Genomic DNA, 17,957 nt, shown 5'->3' on the forward strand with positions numbered 1-17,957 from the left:
TGTATAAGAATGAATTTTTGCGCATGTTTTATAATTAAGAAGAGAGCAAAGCATCTTCTTGCTTAGATTAAAAAAAATGGTTAGCAACCATCTTTAGTACATGAGATGTCTCCAAAAAACTCTTGTTCCTAATGAAAATCCTTGGGTTTTTTTTAATATGACTGTATCTATAAGCTTGACTGCGCGAACATCCGCATTTATTACCGACAGAGCCTCATTGCATGCACATCTTCATAACCATTAATGTAAACAGTTTGTTCCGATTTTATTTTTTCTTTTTAGTTAATGTACTTTTTCCAGAAATAAAATATTTGTTGCAAGGAAAGATAACCACAGCGACATTTTTCCCTGTAATTCATTATTTTAAAGTCTGACTTATGATATTACATTATTGTTGATTTTATAGAGGGCTACCTACTGTACAGAGGCTTTAAAGACCCATTCGCTACCCTGACAAGATTATAATTTAAATACCTCATGACGCTGTTATAGAGATAGCATCTCCTTTGTGGTCTATGAGTGCACTCCTTCAGACCTCATCTTTTACTATTGTGTGCTGGTGATCAGGTCTATAGTAGATTAATAACATAAATGGTTGTTTTGTCTTTTCTTTGCAGTCTCTCTGCCAGTACGTTATCTGTGTCTTCAGGGAGCAGCCTAGGATCCTTGGCATCCAGTCGGGGGTCTCTGAACACATCCAGCAGGGGATCACTAAACTCCCTCAGCTCCACGGATCTCTATTATAACCAAGGCGATCAAATAACAGACTTGGACTATCAGTATAAACTTGACTTCATATTGCAAGAAAAGAGTGGTTACATTCCTGCTGGGCCTATCACTACCATTCATGAAAATGAGGTGGTCAGTTCCCATGGGAGACTGGGTTACAGTGACTCTTCTGGGTCTTTGGCAGCAGGCCACGCTCCAAAATTGACTGAGCCACCCAAATCTGTGACATCACTGTCTTCAAGATCCTCCCTTTCTTCCTTGTCCCCACCAGGGTCTCCTTTGGTTTTGGAAGGTGCATTTTCAGTGTCTGCCCAAGATTCCTCCCTGCATCACCTCATCACAGACTTTGAAGACTGTGAATTGCCTGGTGATTTTGCAGGCATTAGTCTCTGTGAGAACCAAATATCATTGGACTCTGAAGCCAGAGCAACATCACAAGCTCTTACAGATGATAAAGATCTCAATGAAAGTGTTAGGCAGCCTTTGTCGCCTTTACGTGAAGGAAATGCAGGTAAAGAAATAATTGTAATCTCAAATCTCTATGTAATGGATCAAAATTAACTAAGGTCCTGACTTTTAAATATAGGGCTGCCTCTAATATGATCAATAACCGATTTGGGCCGGAGACACCTGCACTTGTGGGCAATCGTAGATACTAGGAACAACATGTAAATTTTTTAGTTTAGGGTTCTGTCCTACAAAGTGTGGAGTCTGCAACTTGCATTGAAATCAATCCAATGAACTTTACAGGATGAGGTCTTTAGTAGGTAGTCAACTATCTTCTTTATTACCTTAGAATATAATTTGTTGTTGGTTTTTCCAAAATAGTATCTGAGCATTGGTCGAACTCTTCTCCCATTGAAGTCAGCGATGCAACTCCCATTCACTTAATTTAAACTGAAGACATTCAAATATTCTTTTTTTGTTGGTTAAATAACTGAGCTGTGCAAATATACTCTAAAAATGTCTAGGCTGAAGCTATCCAGATACTAGTTGTACTCATGCACTCTATGAGGATTTTTTACAAACATCAAGATCTATAATCTTCTTTGCAAGTCTTTTGGTTTTTAGGCCCAGAAAGATGTGTTTTCTTTTAAAAGTTGCCCAAGAAGGATGAAAAGAGCAGAAAACAGAGAGGCAATTAGCATGCAGTTGCACTACTGAGCTAATTAATAGTTGGGATTCAATAACCACTGTATTGGCTGTTTAGGGAATCCTGTACTAATATGCTTCTTTTCAGTTCTATATGAAGAACTCTGCTTGTTTAAGTTTTACAGTGGAGAGAGATGTTCATACCCTGTTTGGGGGAAGGCAGTGGGGGAAGGAGGGGGAGTTAGCTTTGTGTAAAATATTGCCCTGCCATCTTCTGGCCAAGATGTTAAATTGCTGTCCAGCCTTGGTTTCTTTTTTATTGCTCTTGTTACTACGTACTCTGTGACTTAGGAGAAGAGCTCGTACACATCTCATTTTTCAAAAAACAGTTTCTGCAATCTGGTTAACATGGTCACTCCGACCTCATCAAACTGTAGAACTCTGTGATGCACTGGTGGTGATAGCCAAATCTCGTGGAACAATAATCCTTGTCAAAATGGCTCCAGTGGGCTGACTTTGTCAAAGTTGAAAGTCTATGTGATGCATGATCCTCTACTACTTAGTTTCCAACATTTTTTTTTAAAAAGTTATTCTCGTGCATTTGTGAGAATTAACAAGGAATCTGGGCACTACCTAAAGGGCAAAGGAAGGTTGCATGAGCATCCTGTGGAACTGTAAGTGACTTCAGTATGAATACCTCAGTTCTCAATAACTAGCAGGTCAAAAGACAGGAATCCTGAGTAACAATAGAGCAGTGCCCAAATCTCTCATGCCCTGCCATAGCTAGCCCTCCTTCTTCTTTGCAATAATCCCACTAAGGGGAAGGGGATGGGGAGAATCTATGCAACAGTAATGGCAAAGTGAGTCTTTCTCTGATGCTTGTAGTTTATTAAGCCCAAGAAATGGTGGCAACTTTGTAGAGGCACAGAAGAGTGTTGCTGTCTCCATTCTTGAATCAGCAAAAAAGTGCAGAGGAGATACCACTAAGGATGCCAACAAATCGAGGATTATGTCAATTTAAGTGCAAAAAAACTCCAGTTGTTGAATGTTGGAAGGATATTTTCCTCATTCAGGCTATGCAAAGAAGAAACATCCGTATACAATGTATACATTACATTGCTGCATGCAATGTAAGAGAGACTTTCATTCGTTGACAGTCTTCTGTAATAATATATATTTGTAGTTCCCCTAAGTAACAGTTACAACATTATTAAAATCCCAGTTGCCAAGATGTGACCAATCGCTACTGAATCTAAAGTGCTGGCTTTGTTGCAATTGTTGAGGCGTATATTGTTATGCTGTCCCTGCACGTTTATTTTCTGGCTTTTCTTATGGCACTTCTGGTTGGAGGAATAATAGATTTATCTTGTCACATACTATGTCCATTTTGCGATTGAGGAACTGAGGAACAGAGATTAAAGAGCCTAATTCTCAAAAGTGCTGAGCCCCTGCTGCACTGTTCGAAGTCAATGAGAGAACTGAGTGAGTTCTCAGCACTTCTAAAAATTGGGTCCTGCGTGACTTGCCTGAGTTCATACAATGACTATGTGGCAGAGCTAGGAACACAACCCAGATTCTCTTGAGTCCCAGGCCTTAATCACAAGATCATCTGTTACCTTTTTGAACCACCTGTAACAATTATTCCTCAGTATCTGTGGGTACATCCACACTTGGAGCTGGAAGTGTAATTTCTAGCTTGGGTACATAGCAGTGTAGCCGTGGTGGTGCACACGGGCGATGGGATAGGTTAGCCAGCCTGAGTGAAGTCCCACCCCGGTAGCCCCTTATGCCACCCAGCTCACCACAGCTATCTTGCTATTTTTAGCATGCTAGCTCAATCAAAGCTAATGTATGTGCATTATTACAGCTCCAGCTCAGTGTGGGCGTGCTCTGTGTGTCTTGTGTGACTTGGCTTTAGTTGTTCACAACACACTTTCCTTGGGAGAGGATCCTTCCATCCTTGCCTTTTAGACCAGAACATGAGAAGTACCTTTAGATTTAGAGACTTTTGTGTGTCTTGCAGGCCCCACTGTGTGAGGGCACCTGCAGTGTGATTCTCCTCTGAGCTGGAAGACAGTGTGCTATCTTTGAATGGGCAGCATTTTTCTCTTTAAAAACCAGTTTCATTAATTATTTGAAAAATACAGAAAAATAAATTATAGAAAAATAAACAGATTCTTCAACATACCTAAGGTTTACATTGCTGAAAGTCTACCTAGGCAGGCTATTGTCAGTTTCATTCATATACTTGCAAGAGATCAAATCCTTGTGTCGGACCCTCTTGTCTGGCACAACAGAATGTCTCGCCAGAAAGTGTCTTTTATTTATTTATGTTAGGCTGCTTCTCTTTCCTTTAAATAAAAAAATCCTCCTCCTTTCTAGTGATGTCCAGGTAGGAAGAAATAAACATACGCTCAATGGCCTTTGTGTACTGGGGATGTAATTTCCAGGACACACGTCCTGCTACTAGTCTGTGTGTGTGGATTTGCCCTAGTGATCAAAAGTGAATAGTTGCTGTGTCGGAATTGCCATATTTCAGGGCTGTCACTGCCCATTCAGTGTTGCAGGAGAAGATACTGCCATGATTGTTTGGCGTTACCTGTTAACTGTTTCTCTTTTCCATGAATCCTCAAATACAGTTTCAGAAGTTAGTTACATAAATCCCATTTCATTACATATGTTAGGTCTATAAATACTATTTTCTTACCATTCTTCATCTCCCAGTTGCTGAGTTATTGTGAACCAAAATAATGTGATTTTTTGAATAATTTGTGTTTTTCTAAAGGAACACGTAGCCAACACAGTGATCCAATTGGTTCCTAATTAAGCATTTCAGGTGTACATTGGCATTTAATTGTCTGACATAGGTATCTGGGCATCTAAGTACTAATTTGATTGTCCAGATGCATAATGTGGGGATGCCCAATTTATATGCCCAACTTTGATAATTGGGGCCACAGACTGTCATTTTTGGCTTATATTTACCAGCAAAGAGCACCTGGAAAAAACAACCCCCAAAAAGGTAATTTTTTAAAGGAAAGATAGAATTAAAATATCTATTATGTAAATGAATATATTGCAGCATCTTTTTCAATGATTTTATTGTGCTAAAAATTTCAATACTTTTCAGTTCATAGCATGGGGAGCCAGCAGGGGATTGCATGAAGCACTTGGGACTTCCTTTTGTCTCCTTCAGTTATGCACAGAAAGAGATATCAGAAGTTGACTAAGGACTTGTCTACCCAGAGAAATAGCTATTGCAGAATTAGTGGACTAAGCTAACCCACACACCGGCACTCTTAGTGTGGAATAAGTGTGTCCACATAGGGAGCTAGTATACTACAGTAACTCCTCACTTAACATCCTCCTGCTTAACATTGTTTCAAAGTTACATCACTGCTCAACCAGGGAACATCCTTGTTTAAAGTTGTGCAATGCTCCCTTATAACATCGTTTGGCTGCCTGCTCTGTCCACTGCTTGTAAGATTCTGTGGAAGAGCAGTGACTTTACAAGGGAGCAATGCACAAGTTCCTCTTCTCCGCCTCCTCTCTCTCCCTCCCAGCGCTTCCCCCACCGCCAAACAGCTGTTTGGCAGCACCTAAGACTTTCTGGGAGAGAGGGGGAGGAGCGGGGAAACGCCGTGTCTCCGCTCCTCCCCTCCCTCCCAGAAAGTTCTTTCGGGGGGGAGAGCTGCTGCTGCTGCAAAGGTGCTTCCTAGCATCTGCAGCGGGCTGTGCATTTGTGAGGTAAGCCAGGGGCAGTTCCCAGCTACGGTACAGTGCTGTACAGTATATAATGCCTTTTTGTCTGCCCCAAAAAAATGTCCTTGGAACCTAACTGCCTGCCTCTCCCCCGCACCCCTCCCCGCTCAGCCCCGCATTTACATTAAATCTTATGGGAAAATTGGATTCATTTAACATTGTTTCACTTAAAGTTGCATTTTTCAGGAACATAACTACACCGTTAAGTGGTGAGTTGATGTACTTGCTTTATGGTACTTTAAACTCACACCCTGGCTTTTTTTGCGACCATTTTCCTGTGTAGACAATCACTAAAGCCCAAGTGTTCTGAATCTGTGAAGTGCAAAATTAGAGCTTTACTTTACCTTTACTTCTTGCTGTTCTTTGTCTTTTCAGTGTGATGGAACTTAGTGTTCTGTTTGCTTTAGAAGCCTCACAGACTCTGATGTAAGTGGCTGGCGAATGATTCAGTTCACTTCTTCAGTGGCCAGATGAGTCACAACCAATTTTAAAAAAATACAGCTTAGTTTCAACAACTAACTTTATGCTAACTTTCGATACTCTAGCTGTACACAAAATCCAAGTGGGCAGGGCGAATGAAAAGACAGGTGTGAAAAGCAGGCATACTATGGCCAATGAGAAATCCAGGGCCCTGGTTTTGCTGATTTGAAGAAATATAGCTTTAAATGTTTTGATGGGATGATATGGAGAAGAGGGGTATAGGTCAGCAAAAAAAAGCCCTAAATTGTAGCTCTCGTTCTTGATAGTGTCACTGTATCTTTAATTCTAAAAGCACTTAATATTTTTTTAAAAGCTATAAATGGAGTTAATCCTTATGCTGAGATTTCCTGTTATAAATATATGTAGTGCCATGTTTGTATAAATATAAAACAAAAATATATTAAAAAGCCTACATTAAAAGTACATTAAGGTTGCAAAATCAAGCACTCAAAAGTTAGGAAATGCGAGAAACAATTAACTCCACCCCTTTGTATGTCTGTATTATGATAGTCTTTTGTTACATGATCACGTACAATTTTTTCCACAGGACCCCTGCCTCATTCAGTGCACAGGATGAATGGTGCTCAGGGAATGAATCAGGATTGAGTAATGAATGAGACTGTTGTCTGTAGGACCCTTGCACCTTGTAGAAAGTATTCTGCTCAGCCCTGGGATGGAGCTTGTTAAGTAGCTGTGTGGATGGTGCATGCATGGTCTGATCAGCTGCTAGGCCGCTAGGCAGGGGTGAAAGTAACTTAAAGGACTTACTGGTTCGCCGGAGTCCTGAGCATGCATGGCCTCAACGGGAAGAGGTGTGGCCTCAATGGGAAGAGGTGGGGCCTTTCAAGATTTAAAGGCCCTGGGGCTGTGGCTAGGAGCCCCAGGGCCTTTAAATTACCCTGGAGCTACCAGCTGCATAGGTGGCTGGGAGCCCTGGGGCTCAGGGGCGAATTAAAGGGCCTGGGGTTCCAGCTGCCGTGGAGTGCCGGGCCCTTTAAATCACCATGGGAGCCCTGCTGCCGCTACCCCGGGGCAGCAGGGCTCAGGCTAGGGCTGGGGTAGCGGCGGCAGGGCTCCGGCGGTAATTTAAAGAGCCAGGGGTGCCGGCCGCTATGGGGAGCCCAGGCCATTTAAATCCCCACCGGAGCCTGGCTCGGGTGGGTATTTAAAGGGCCCAGTGCTCCTGCCACTGTGGGGAACCCCGGGCCCTTTAAATAGCCTCCGGAGCCCTGCTGCCGCTGGGGTAGTGGTGGCAGGGCTCTGGCAGAGATTTTAAAGAGTCAGAGGCTCCAGCCGCTGCGGGGAGCCCCAGGCCCCTTAAAAAGTCACCGGAGCTCTGGCAGCGGGGCTCAGGCAGCGCTGAAAAGAGCCCGGGGCTCCCCGCAGGGGCCAGAGCGCCGAGACATTTAAATCCCTGCTTCAGCCCGGCTGCTGGAACTCTGGCGGTGATTTAAAGGGCCGGGGCTCCCCACAGCAGCTGGAGCCCTGGGCCCTTTAAATTACCGCCGGAGAAGCCGGTCCAGTCCGGCACGGCGTACCGGCTCTTGATGGTATTCTGTACTGGACTGTACCAGCTTACTTTCACCTCTGCAGCTAGGGGATAGAGCTTGCTCGGTGCAGGTGGAATAGTTTGAGGCCAGGTCTAAAGTAAAACTTACATTGGTATAATGCTGTTGCTCAGGGGTGTGAAAAATCCACCCCACACCTCCAAGCAAAGCATTTCTACTGACCTGACCATGGGTGTGGACAGCGCTGTATCGACAGGAGAAGCCTTCCCATCGACATAGCTACTGCGTCTCATGGAGTTGGGTTAATTATGCCGATGGGAAAACTCCCATTGGCACTACAGCGTTTTAAGGATAGACCTGACTTGAGAATTTAGCTGTAACATTTTAAAAAGCTTCTACGGATCATGTGCAAACTGCAGGGTTTTTTTAATGGGCTTATAATTTGGTCTAATTTATGTGGATTTTTACAAAGCAGCAAAAGGCACATCCCCGACACTAGGGCACTTCTCCTATACCACACCAAATTCAAGTCTGTGTACCAAAGCATCAGAGTGTTAGAGCTCCTCAGTGAAATGGTTATAAGAATTTTCTGAATGTGGGTAAAACCTGTTTTTCTCTGATTTAAGTCTTGGAAATGGCTGTACCGTTTTAACTGAAACTTTAAAAAAAAAATTCAGTCTGAGGCAGACATCTTACATGGAAAATTTCAGCCTAAATGCTTAAAGTTTGACAAAGTATTATAAGCAACTAAAAATAAGGTTCTATAATGGAAAGCAGATGAACTTAACTATAGGTGGCGCTTCCAATGCCACCTATTACAATACAAAACTACTCTGCAGATAAAGTGCCTCTGTACTTGTCTCTTGTAGGCGCTTCTGTATTGAAGTACATACAGATTTACTCTCCTGAACAGGTCCCTGCTGGCAGCAGCCAACTTGGAATAACCATGAAGTTCTTCCACAATCAGTCTCTGTCCTTGTCAAAGGCAATTTCAGGCGTCTGTGGTTATTTCTGGGGGTAATCAATAAATCTTGTCATCACCTTCACCGCTTACATGGGGAGAGCACTTCATCATCAAGGAAAAAGCATCCGTACTGCTACAAATAAAAGCAGAAATGTAGCAATCGATCCTCCTAACCGAAGCCTTAAATTTTTAACATCTTAACAAGATGTAAAGTCATGACTCAGGAGGTGTGCATAACACATACCAATATTCTCACTCCTTTGCAAATTAAAAAAAAAAAAAAAAAAAGCTTCATAGGCCTGCTACTTATTTCATGGCAAAATGCTGCTTTCAATGAATGCTGTGTGTTCACTGCAGGACACTAGCATATGAATATGACTTGGAGGTTAAAATTAAGTAGTAGCTGGTGCTAAAGGTTCTCCAGCATAAGAAGTTTTTGATGATAGTGTTAGGCATTCCTTTGCTAAACCAAATGGGAGTTTGCATTTCTAGGAGGGAAATCCTGAAGCTTCTATATCACTTACATATTTTTAATAAAGCATAGTTGTCAGCACTGGTTTTGTGTGCTGCTGAAATTTTATTACAGTGAGAATTTAAAATTGGAAATGTAGGTTCAAAGCTCAAGATAAAGACTAATAAGGGTGAGAGAAGCCTGTGTTTGGAAAGGGAATAATAGTCCTACATTTTCAAGCTCATCAATTTAGACATGTAAACCCCTAACTAGAATATGTGACAATAGTAATACATCCTGTATCTGTTCAGTGGGGCGAAACAGAATTACTCCATGAAATTGAGCTAAGGGTCATCACTTTCAACTTGGCAGTGTTCTAAGCTGTGCAGTTACCTTGCTGATAATTGTCCAGCATTAATTTTTATTCTTCCTCCCTTGTTTAGGTGTCGACTTACCAAGAAGAGCAGTAAGTCAGCTGCTTGAGGAGAAAGCAACTTGTGTATCTGCTGCAGTGTCTGATGAGTCTGTGGCTGGAGACAGTGGTGTATATGAAGCTTCTGTAAAACAGTAGGTTTAAGAAACTGAGGCTAGGTCTACACTGAGGGAGGAGGAAGTTGACCTAAGATACACATTCGCGTAGCTGAAGTCAGCATATCTTAGGTCGATTTACCTGGCCGTGAGGACAGTGGCGAGTCGACTGCTGCTGCTCCCCCTTCAACTCCGCTTCCACCTCTCGCGCACGGTGGAGTTCCGGAGTCGACGGCAGAGTGATCGGGGATTGATTTTATTGTGTCTACACTAGACGCAATAAATCGATCCCCAATAGATCGATCACTACCCGCCGATCCGGCGAGTAGTGTAGACATATCCTGAGAGACTTTTTGACTGCATTAGCACACTTTGGTCCCAGGAGATTTATTTCTGTCCTGCCCATCCACCCATTTACAGCTTAATTTATAAAGAAAAGTATATTAACAAAATATTTACTTTTTTATAAATTAGGAAACATGCACATTATAGTGGATCACCAGTGCTACAATAGTTAAGGTTTAGATTAAAATTGTTTTAGGCACCTTAATTTGGCCATGTTGCTCTAATATCGTATTTTCTATTCCTATTTCTCTTGCCAAAAGTATATCATAAGCAGAAATGTAATATGTAAACTGTAGGTTTCTTAGAACAATAAACAAATTTTAGCACAGATAATAGAATTTTAAGAATATTACCAACAAAACCAGACTCTGGGGATTCTCTAGGATCTTCAGTGTTCACCTCAACTTTTGCATGTATCTGATAAGAGACCTGGGGAGGGAGGTTTGAGGACTTCAGGATGTGCGTTTTAATGAGATGCTTACCTAATATCCCTCTTTCAAATGTTCCAGTAGCAGCCACAATAGCCTTCCTTGCTGGGCAAATGAAGGTACATTATGGCAGGGGCTCTCAACCTTTTTCTTTCTAAGCTCCCCCACCCCCGCCCGCCAGCATACTGTAAAAACTCCACAGCCCATGTGTGCCATTAGCGGGTAGCAACCAGGGCAACTGCCTGGAACCCCATGCAACAGGGGCCCCCATGAAGCTACATTTCTCAAGCTTCGGCGTCAGCCCCAAGTGACGGGTGCAGGGTCCTGGGCTTCAGCCCCATGCGGTGAGGCTTTGGCTTTCTACCCTGGGCCCCAGGGAGTCTAATGCTGGCCCTGGACCCCCGGTTGAGAACCACTGCATTCTGGTGTCGTAGAGGGAGTGGGGCTTCATTAAGTTCTGGTAAAACTTTTAGTAGATTCAGACTTTCTCAAATCAAAAAGACAAAACAAAACCATTCACATGAAACCTAGCCTAGAAGCTCTTGTGAGATTTCTACCATTCTGAGCTAAAATCTTACCAGAACATCTCAGGAGTATCCACACCACTCAGTCCTGTCCTAAAGCTGTGGATCAGTGCTAAGGCCTAAACTAAGCCTATTGCACATCAGATCTTATTGCTACTTCCTTGGTCCCTCTCTAATGCAAGGTTTGGGTGGAATTAGACTTACACAGGTAATTCTCAGCTTGTGATTAAAGTAGGGCAGTCGATTAATCAGTTAACTCACGTGATTAACTCAACAAAATTAATTGTGATTAATCAGTTTTAATCACACTGTTAATTGAATACCAATTGACATTTAGTACAGATTTTGTTCTACATTTTCAAATATATTGATTTCAATTACAACACAGAATACAAAGTGTATAGTGCTCACTTTATATTACTTTTGATTACAAATATTTGCTCTAAAAATGGCAAACAAAAGAAATAGTATTTTTCAATTTACCTCACACAAGTACTGTAGTGCAATCTTTGTCGTGAAAGCACACCTTACAAATGTAGATTTTTTTTTAACTTAACTGCACTCCATATCAAAACAATGTAAAACATTAGAGCCTACAAGTCCTCTCAGTCCTACTACTTATTCAGCCAATTGCTAAGAGAAACAAGTTTGTTTACGTTTACGGGAGATAATGCTCCCTGCTTCTTATTTACAATGTCACCTGAAAGTGAGAACAGGCATTTGCATGGCACTTTTGTAGCAAGCATTGCAAGGTATTTACGTGGCAGATATGCTAAACATTCATATGCTTCTTCATGCTTTGATTACCATTACAGATGACATGCTTCCATTCTGATGATGCTTGTTTTTAAAAAAAAAAAAAAAGGGGGGGGTGGAATTAAATTTCTGACTGAACTCCTTGGAGGAGAATTATATGTCTCCTGGTCTATGGTTTTACCCGCATTCTGCCATATATTTTGTGTTATGGTAGTCTCAGATGACGACCCAGCATATGTTGTTTGATTTAAGAATATTTTCACTTTAGATTTGACAAAACACAAAGAAGGTTCCAATATCAGATTTCTAAAGATAGCTACAGCACTCGACCCAAGGTTTAAGAATCTGAAGTACCTTCCAAAATCTGAGAGGGACGAGGTGTGGAGCATGCTTTCAGAAGTCTTAAAAGAGCAACATTCTAATGCAGAAACTACAGAACCTGAACCACCAAAAAAGAGAATCAACCTTCTGGTGGCATCTGATTCAGATGATGAAAATGAACATGCATCGGTCCGCACTGCTTTGGATTGTTATCGAGCAGAACCCGTCATCAGCATGGACGCATGTCCTCTGGAATGATGATTGAAGCATGAAGGGGCATATGAATCTTTAGCATATTTGGCACGTAAATATCTTGCAACGCCGACTACAACAATGCCATGCAAATGCCTGTTCTCACTTTCAAGTGACATTGTAAACAAGAAGCGGGCAGCATTATCTCCTGCAAATGTAAACAAACTTGTTTGTCTGAGCAATTGGCTGAACAAGAAATAGGACTGAGTGGACTTGTAGGTTCTAAAGTTTTACATTGTTTTATTTTTGAATGCAGCTATTTTTGTACATAATTCTACATTTGTAAGTTCAACTTTCATTATAAAGAGATTGCACTACAGTCCTTGTATTAGGTGAATTGAAATATACTATTTCTTTTGTTTTTTACAGTGCAAATATTTCTAATAAAAAATAAATGTAAAATGAGCACTGTACACTTTGTATTCTGTGTTGCAATTGAAATCAATATATTTGAAATGTAGAAAGCATCAAAAATATTTAAATAAATGTATACTATTTTTCTTTAACAGCGCGATTAATCGTGTGATTAATTGCGATTAATTTTTTTTATCATGATTACTTGACAGCCCTAGATTATAGTCATGTGCAGTGACTTTTGCTGCTGTATGTGGCTGTCATGGAGACTATTTGTTGGGTCCCAGTCCATCTTGGTCACAGGAGCATACCTCATGCTGCTTGTCACAATAGCAGCAAGCAGAATATGAATAGGCAGGATCTTTCTTGTCCCTCTAAAAAGCTAAGAATGGTGGGGCAGATGGAAGAGGGAAGAAATCCCCTTCCTGTCTACCATTCACCAAGAGATGGAAGAAGGAAAGAAGAGAGAGACTTCCTTTGTTTCCAGCAACAAAAGGTGGGGAGAAAGAGTAGGTGGTTTTTCCTCCCTTTTGCCCCCAATCAAGAAGAGATTCGGCAGCTATGAGAAGAGAGCTATAAATGTAGAATGGAGTCCCAATCACAAACTAATCATGGCATCATGTCTTGACACTGTATTGAATGTGTGCATTGTTCTTTGCATCAGTAAGTGATGTATCTGGTCTGTGTTATCTGGAAGATTAGATAAGATAGTCACAGTCACTCCTGGCCATAAAATCAATGAATCACATTAATGCCATGTCCTTCCTCAAACAGCTAATCAATTTCCATATCTGGAAATCATTTTGTGAGTGTGTGTGTGAGATTCTTTTTAATGCCAGGTATTCAGCCTCAGGGCTGGAGAGCTAGTGCGCCTAGTACTTGTGAATACAGGTTCTTCAGGAAAGGTTTTGTTCTGATTTTTTGCATAGAATCCTCATCATTGGACAGCGCCCCAACCCCCCAGATAGACTGGACTTGAAATAAGCTCCTGATACCATGTGTGGCCAAATGTTCTTTCATCTCTTTAGTTCCCAGGACATTATTTCTCTATATCCCTGAATCCATCTACTGTGCATAGCTGGTCACTGTTGTTGTACTCATACCTATTAGTCTGACCACTTTAAACAGCTGGCCTGAGGCCTTTCCTAATTCAGACACTGAAGTGGCTGGTCTTAAAACCTGTGCCATTGCAGTACAAACACAGAAATGCTTAGTTGTGCTACAGATAAGTGATTCAATTAAATCTCTCATTTGGGAGACTTATGGGGTATTTTTGTATTCTTCTATAACTGAAAGTTAACTATGATTTTCTTGCCCTTGTTTCCAATTATTTACTTACCTGATCTAGACCAAATGAAACTGAAGATGCTGCATATAGTGAAGATGACACGACGATTCTAGAGGCTGCCCAGGTGCAAATAGGACTTAGGTAAGTAATAAGCAAATGGGAAACATCTATTCATATTTAGGGAAGCTTGTGGCAAAACTGCCTCACATTGTCTTCTTATCTTAACAGATATGACCGAAGCAGTTCAAGTTTTGTGGTAATTGTAATGCAGCTCAGAAATCTTCATGCCTTCTCTGTCCCCTTTGGTTCCAGAGTGTAAGTAAAATAATCATTGAGCAGTAATGCTGAAGTGTACATTGCACGATTTCTGTGATTATGCTTTACTCATTCCTTTTGGAAGGTACTGTTGCTTTAGATACTGTATAATTAAATGTTATAATTATTTTAAATAGCAGGTAAAAAATCATTGTTACTGTAGTCTTTCCAACAATCTCTCAGAAGGTTGTGTATATATGTGGTCTTGTGTGTGTAAAATTGTAAATAATTTTAAAATAGTGTGTATTAGTTTTAAACAAGGGCCTGTCATAAGTTTGAGGCAATTTCATAAACTTTAAGTGGCTCAGCAAAAATGCTGAGGCACATCACCTCTAACAAGTGATGTTTGAGGGCTTCTCAAAAATTAGGCTCTGTGTTGTGCTGTATAGATAGAAATATCAAAACAATAAAAGTGGAAAACAGGTTGATGAAAGTATTGAAAAATGGCTGATGTAGGAAGTAATGAAAGAAACAAGAGGGAGTGTTCTTAGTGAACATAAGAACAGCCATACTGGGTCAGACTAGTCGTCCATCTAGTCCAGTATCCTATCTTCTGACAGTGGCTGATGCCAGATGCTCCAGAGGGAATAAACAAAATGGGTCAGTTATCATGTGATCCATTCCCTGTCATCCAGTCCCAGCGCCTGGCAGTCATAGGTAGTAATTGGAGCTATACCAATCTCCTAGAACTGGAAGGGACCTTGAAAGGTCATTGAGTCCAGCCCCCTGCCTTCACTAGCAGGACCAAGTACTGATTTTGCCCCAGATCCCTAGGTGGCCCCCTCAAGGATTGAACTCACAACCCTGGGTTTAGCAGGCCAATGCTCAAACCACTGAGCTATCCCTCTGCAACCCCGTTTAGTCAGAGATTTAGGGACACCTAGAGCATGGGATTGCATCCCTGACCATCTTGGCTACCAGCCGTTGATGGACTTTATGGTAGCTAGAGTAGGGAACTAGGATTAAAGATCTCTGAGTTCTACACCTAGATCTGTAAATTAACTTGCTGCGTGGCTTTGGACAAACAACTGCTTCAATTTTCCAGGCTGCAAAATAGATACAATAATATTTGACCATCTCAACAGGCTGTTACGAGGTTTAATATGATTAGAGGTAGGATGGAGCCAGTCCATGGAGAGTTGATATTTTGAAGGCTATTTTGAATTGGGTTCACTGATCAATAGGAAGCCAGTGAACATGAAGGATGTGTGTGACACAATCTCTTTTTTGGAGTTAATAGTTGTGTCTACCACTGTTATGCCCCCCTAAAATTTGTAGTGCAGGAATTTAGAAAGACCGTGAAAATGGAAAGTTGAGATGAGACATGGCTAATGTACAGTATGAAGAAGGCTGTCAAAGTTAGAGCATTAAAGATCAACTGAAGTACAAATATTAGCAATGTTCTGAAGATATAGTAAGAAAAACAAGTTGATTCCCAATATTTTTGGCCTTGGAACCGAAGTAAAAGGTTGAAGTCAGAGACCTGGGGCAAAGAATTTTTTACTCCACAAAAAGGACTCCAAGATATACTGTTAGTTTAAAAAACATGAGCTGTTTTCTTCTGATACAAAGCCATAGATTGTTAGAAGTGAAAGAATTTTTGAAATCCAGTATACTTGTCTGTATTTGTAAGCCGTTTACATTTTTCTTAGCTTGGCAATCGATGAAGTCAGTTTCACTTTTATTCACATAGTACTGCCATCTTTGAAACACACCGGAGAATGTGCATTTGTGGAAAAAACACCTGTTTTCATTGGTCCCTTTTTAAAAAAAATTGTGTTGTGCTGTTGATGGTAGGTTTTATGAAACCATGTTTTCACAATTTGGAATTTAAGACATTCAGTTGTCAGTGTCCTTTTAAGTCTTCAGAGTATTCAGCAGTAGAAAGCTGACATATCCGTGACCTGATACAGTCAATAGAAGCAGATACTTGGGAATTGTAGTTAGAGGACTTCAATATAGAAGAGAAGTCCAAGGTGGTTGATAGTGAAGTAAAAATGAAGCCAGCTAAAGTGAAAATGTGCATAAAAGATGAGGGTTAAGGAAAGATCCTTGGTACACTTGATGCATATGTAAAAGGTAGGATTCAAATATGGAAACCACGCTGTTGGACAGGGTGTCAATAAGAGTACAGAGACTGTTGAACTTAGGCTACAACTACACGTGGGAGTAGGGGTGTGATTATTAAATACTAGCATAATATTAATCTCTGTCAAGTACTGCTTCTCATCTTTCCTAGCTGTTTTCTGTCTCTTTTACTAGTTTTCCATTTTTCCTTTTTCTCAGAAATATGAGGTACAGTGCATTCCACCATGCTACTGAAGTCATTTCTAAGTGTTTAACTTTTCTCTCTCAATTTTCCAACTCTCTCTCTGCTCCAAAAGGATCTTTCAACTTTCTAGGATTTCTTGTTTCCATTAGGATAATGTGTCCCACTTTCTGTGAAATGATCTTCAGCGTCTCTCACTTAATACTAAAGCAAAGGATTCATTTGGATAGAGTCAGCAATGCCTACTTCATCTGTCATTACCTTCCCAAGGCACAGAAATAACTTTTGGGGAAATGGCTGTGCAAGGGACAGGTGGGAAGTTAAATTTATCAGCCCCTTCTTTCTCCTTCCTTCCAACTGAATTGTTGCCTGTCCATTGCCCTGGCATGCACTTTTCCTTCAAACCTTGCGATCAGTTTCCCTCCACGGTGGAAGGCTGACTGCAGTGATTCACTTTTCCCCTCGGCAGGTGGCACGTGTTAAGCATAGTGCACCTGCAGCTGAGCATGAGACAATTACAGGGGTAAAATGTTAAGCCATTAATTTTGGATTTTGTGAATGATCTTACATTGTAATTGTGCTTGCATACTAGGTGCTATTTGCTACACATGTAAATCATTTTATTTTGTTCCCTTCAGGTATTTTAGGGTAGCAGTACTTCCATCCTCAGTTGATATCAGCTGTCTGTTCCGCACTAAAATCCATCCTGCTATGGAAACCATTTTATTCAATGAGATATTCAGAGTAGCCATTTCCCAAGAAGCTTTGCAGCAGAAGACATTACGTGTAGATGTCTGTTCTGTCAGTAAAACTCGACGGGAAGAATGCCTGGTATGCATTTTTATATTAGCTTTGCTTGGCATCCATTTGTTTGTTTTATTCCCCACTGATGAATATGGCTTCTAGAATTCAGCACCACATCTGAGTTGTCTCAATAGCACTGATGATTACATTTCTCTGCGGTTCCACATGTATACAACACGGTGTTGGATGGAGACAGTTTTAAAAGCTCTGTCTTGCCATGATATTGCACAATGACAAATTGAGGTGTAGCACACACATGTAGATCATGAGTAATTTCATCTAAACTTCACTGGAGTTACATCAGTGTAACACTGATGCAAGCCAGAGTAGAATTGGGTCTCCAAAGTATAAAATACAATATATAAAACAAAGTGATGCGAACTTGTATTGTAACAAAACACTGCCTGGAATGCAAATCTTTTGTACAACACTGTAGATTGCATTAAGCTCCACGTTTTGAAACTCATATACTTCATTGTAATAATATGTGACATTAACAATCCAGGATACTAGAAACTGGGACGTTATCCATTTGTTCTGGCTTCTGACATGATTAACTGTGTCATCATCACACAACTAATGACTTGCTTTCATTTACCATTAAGCTTGCCATCATGTAAAAAAGACAAAAGGAAATTTCCTTTCTAAGACGCTGTCATGGGGAGAGATCATTGCTCTATTTTGAAGTCTTTCCATATTTTGTATTTGTTATCACTGTCATCACATATTGTTGCCCAGTGGCAGTGGTGGTATATATGAGGCACACTGATTAATAATCAAGGACTCT

General features: G+C 40.9%; 1 protein-coding gene across 3 annotated transcripts in view; it reads left to right on the top strand.

Moving 5' to 3' along the window:
* WWC2 (WW and C2 domain containing 2) overlaps nt 1–17,957 on the top strand; it is a 145,750-nt gene that overhangs the window by 98,971 nt on the left and 28,822 nt on the right. For all 3 annotated transcript variants that reach the window (XM_045018988.1, XM_045018989.1, XM_045018990.1), the window contains 5 exons: nt 618–1,240; nt 9,430–9,553; nt 13,843–13,923; nt 14,011–14,097; nt 17,005–17,197. In XM_045018988.1, coding sequence (XP_044874923.1) covers nt 618–1,240; nt 9,430–9,553; nt 13,843–13,923; nt 14,011–14,097; nt 17,005–17,197 — 1,108 coding nt within the window. The remainder of the gene's footprint in view (nt 1–617; nt 1,241–9,429; nt 9,554–13,842; nt 13,924–14,010; nt 14,098–17,004; nt 17,198–17,957) is intronic.

Source organism: Mauremys mutica, chromosome 5, assembly GCF_020497125.1.
Source record: "Mauremys mutica isolate MM-2020 ecotype Southern chromosome 5, ASM2049712v1, whole genome shotgun sequence".
Lineage (NCBI taxonomy): Eukaryota > Metazoa > Chordata > Testudines > Geoemydidae > Mauremys > Mauremys mutica.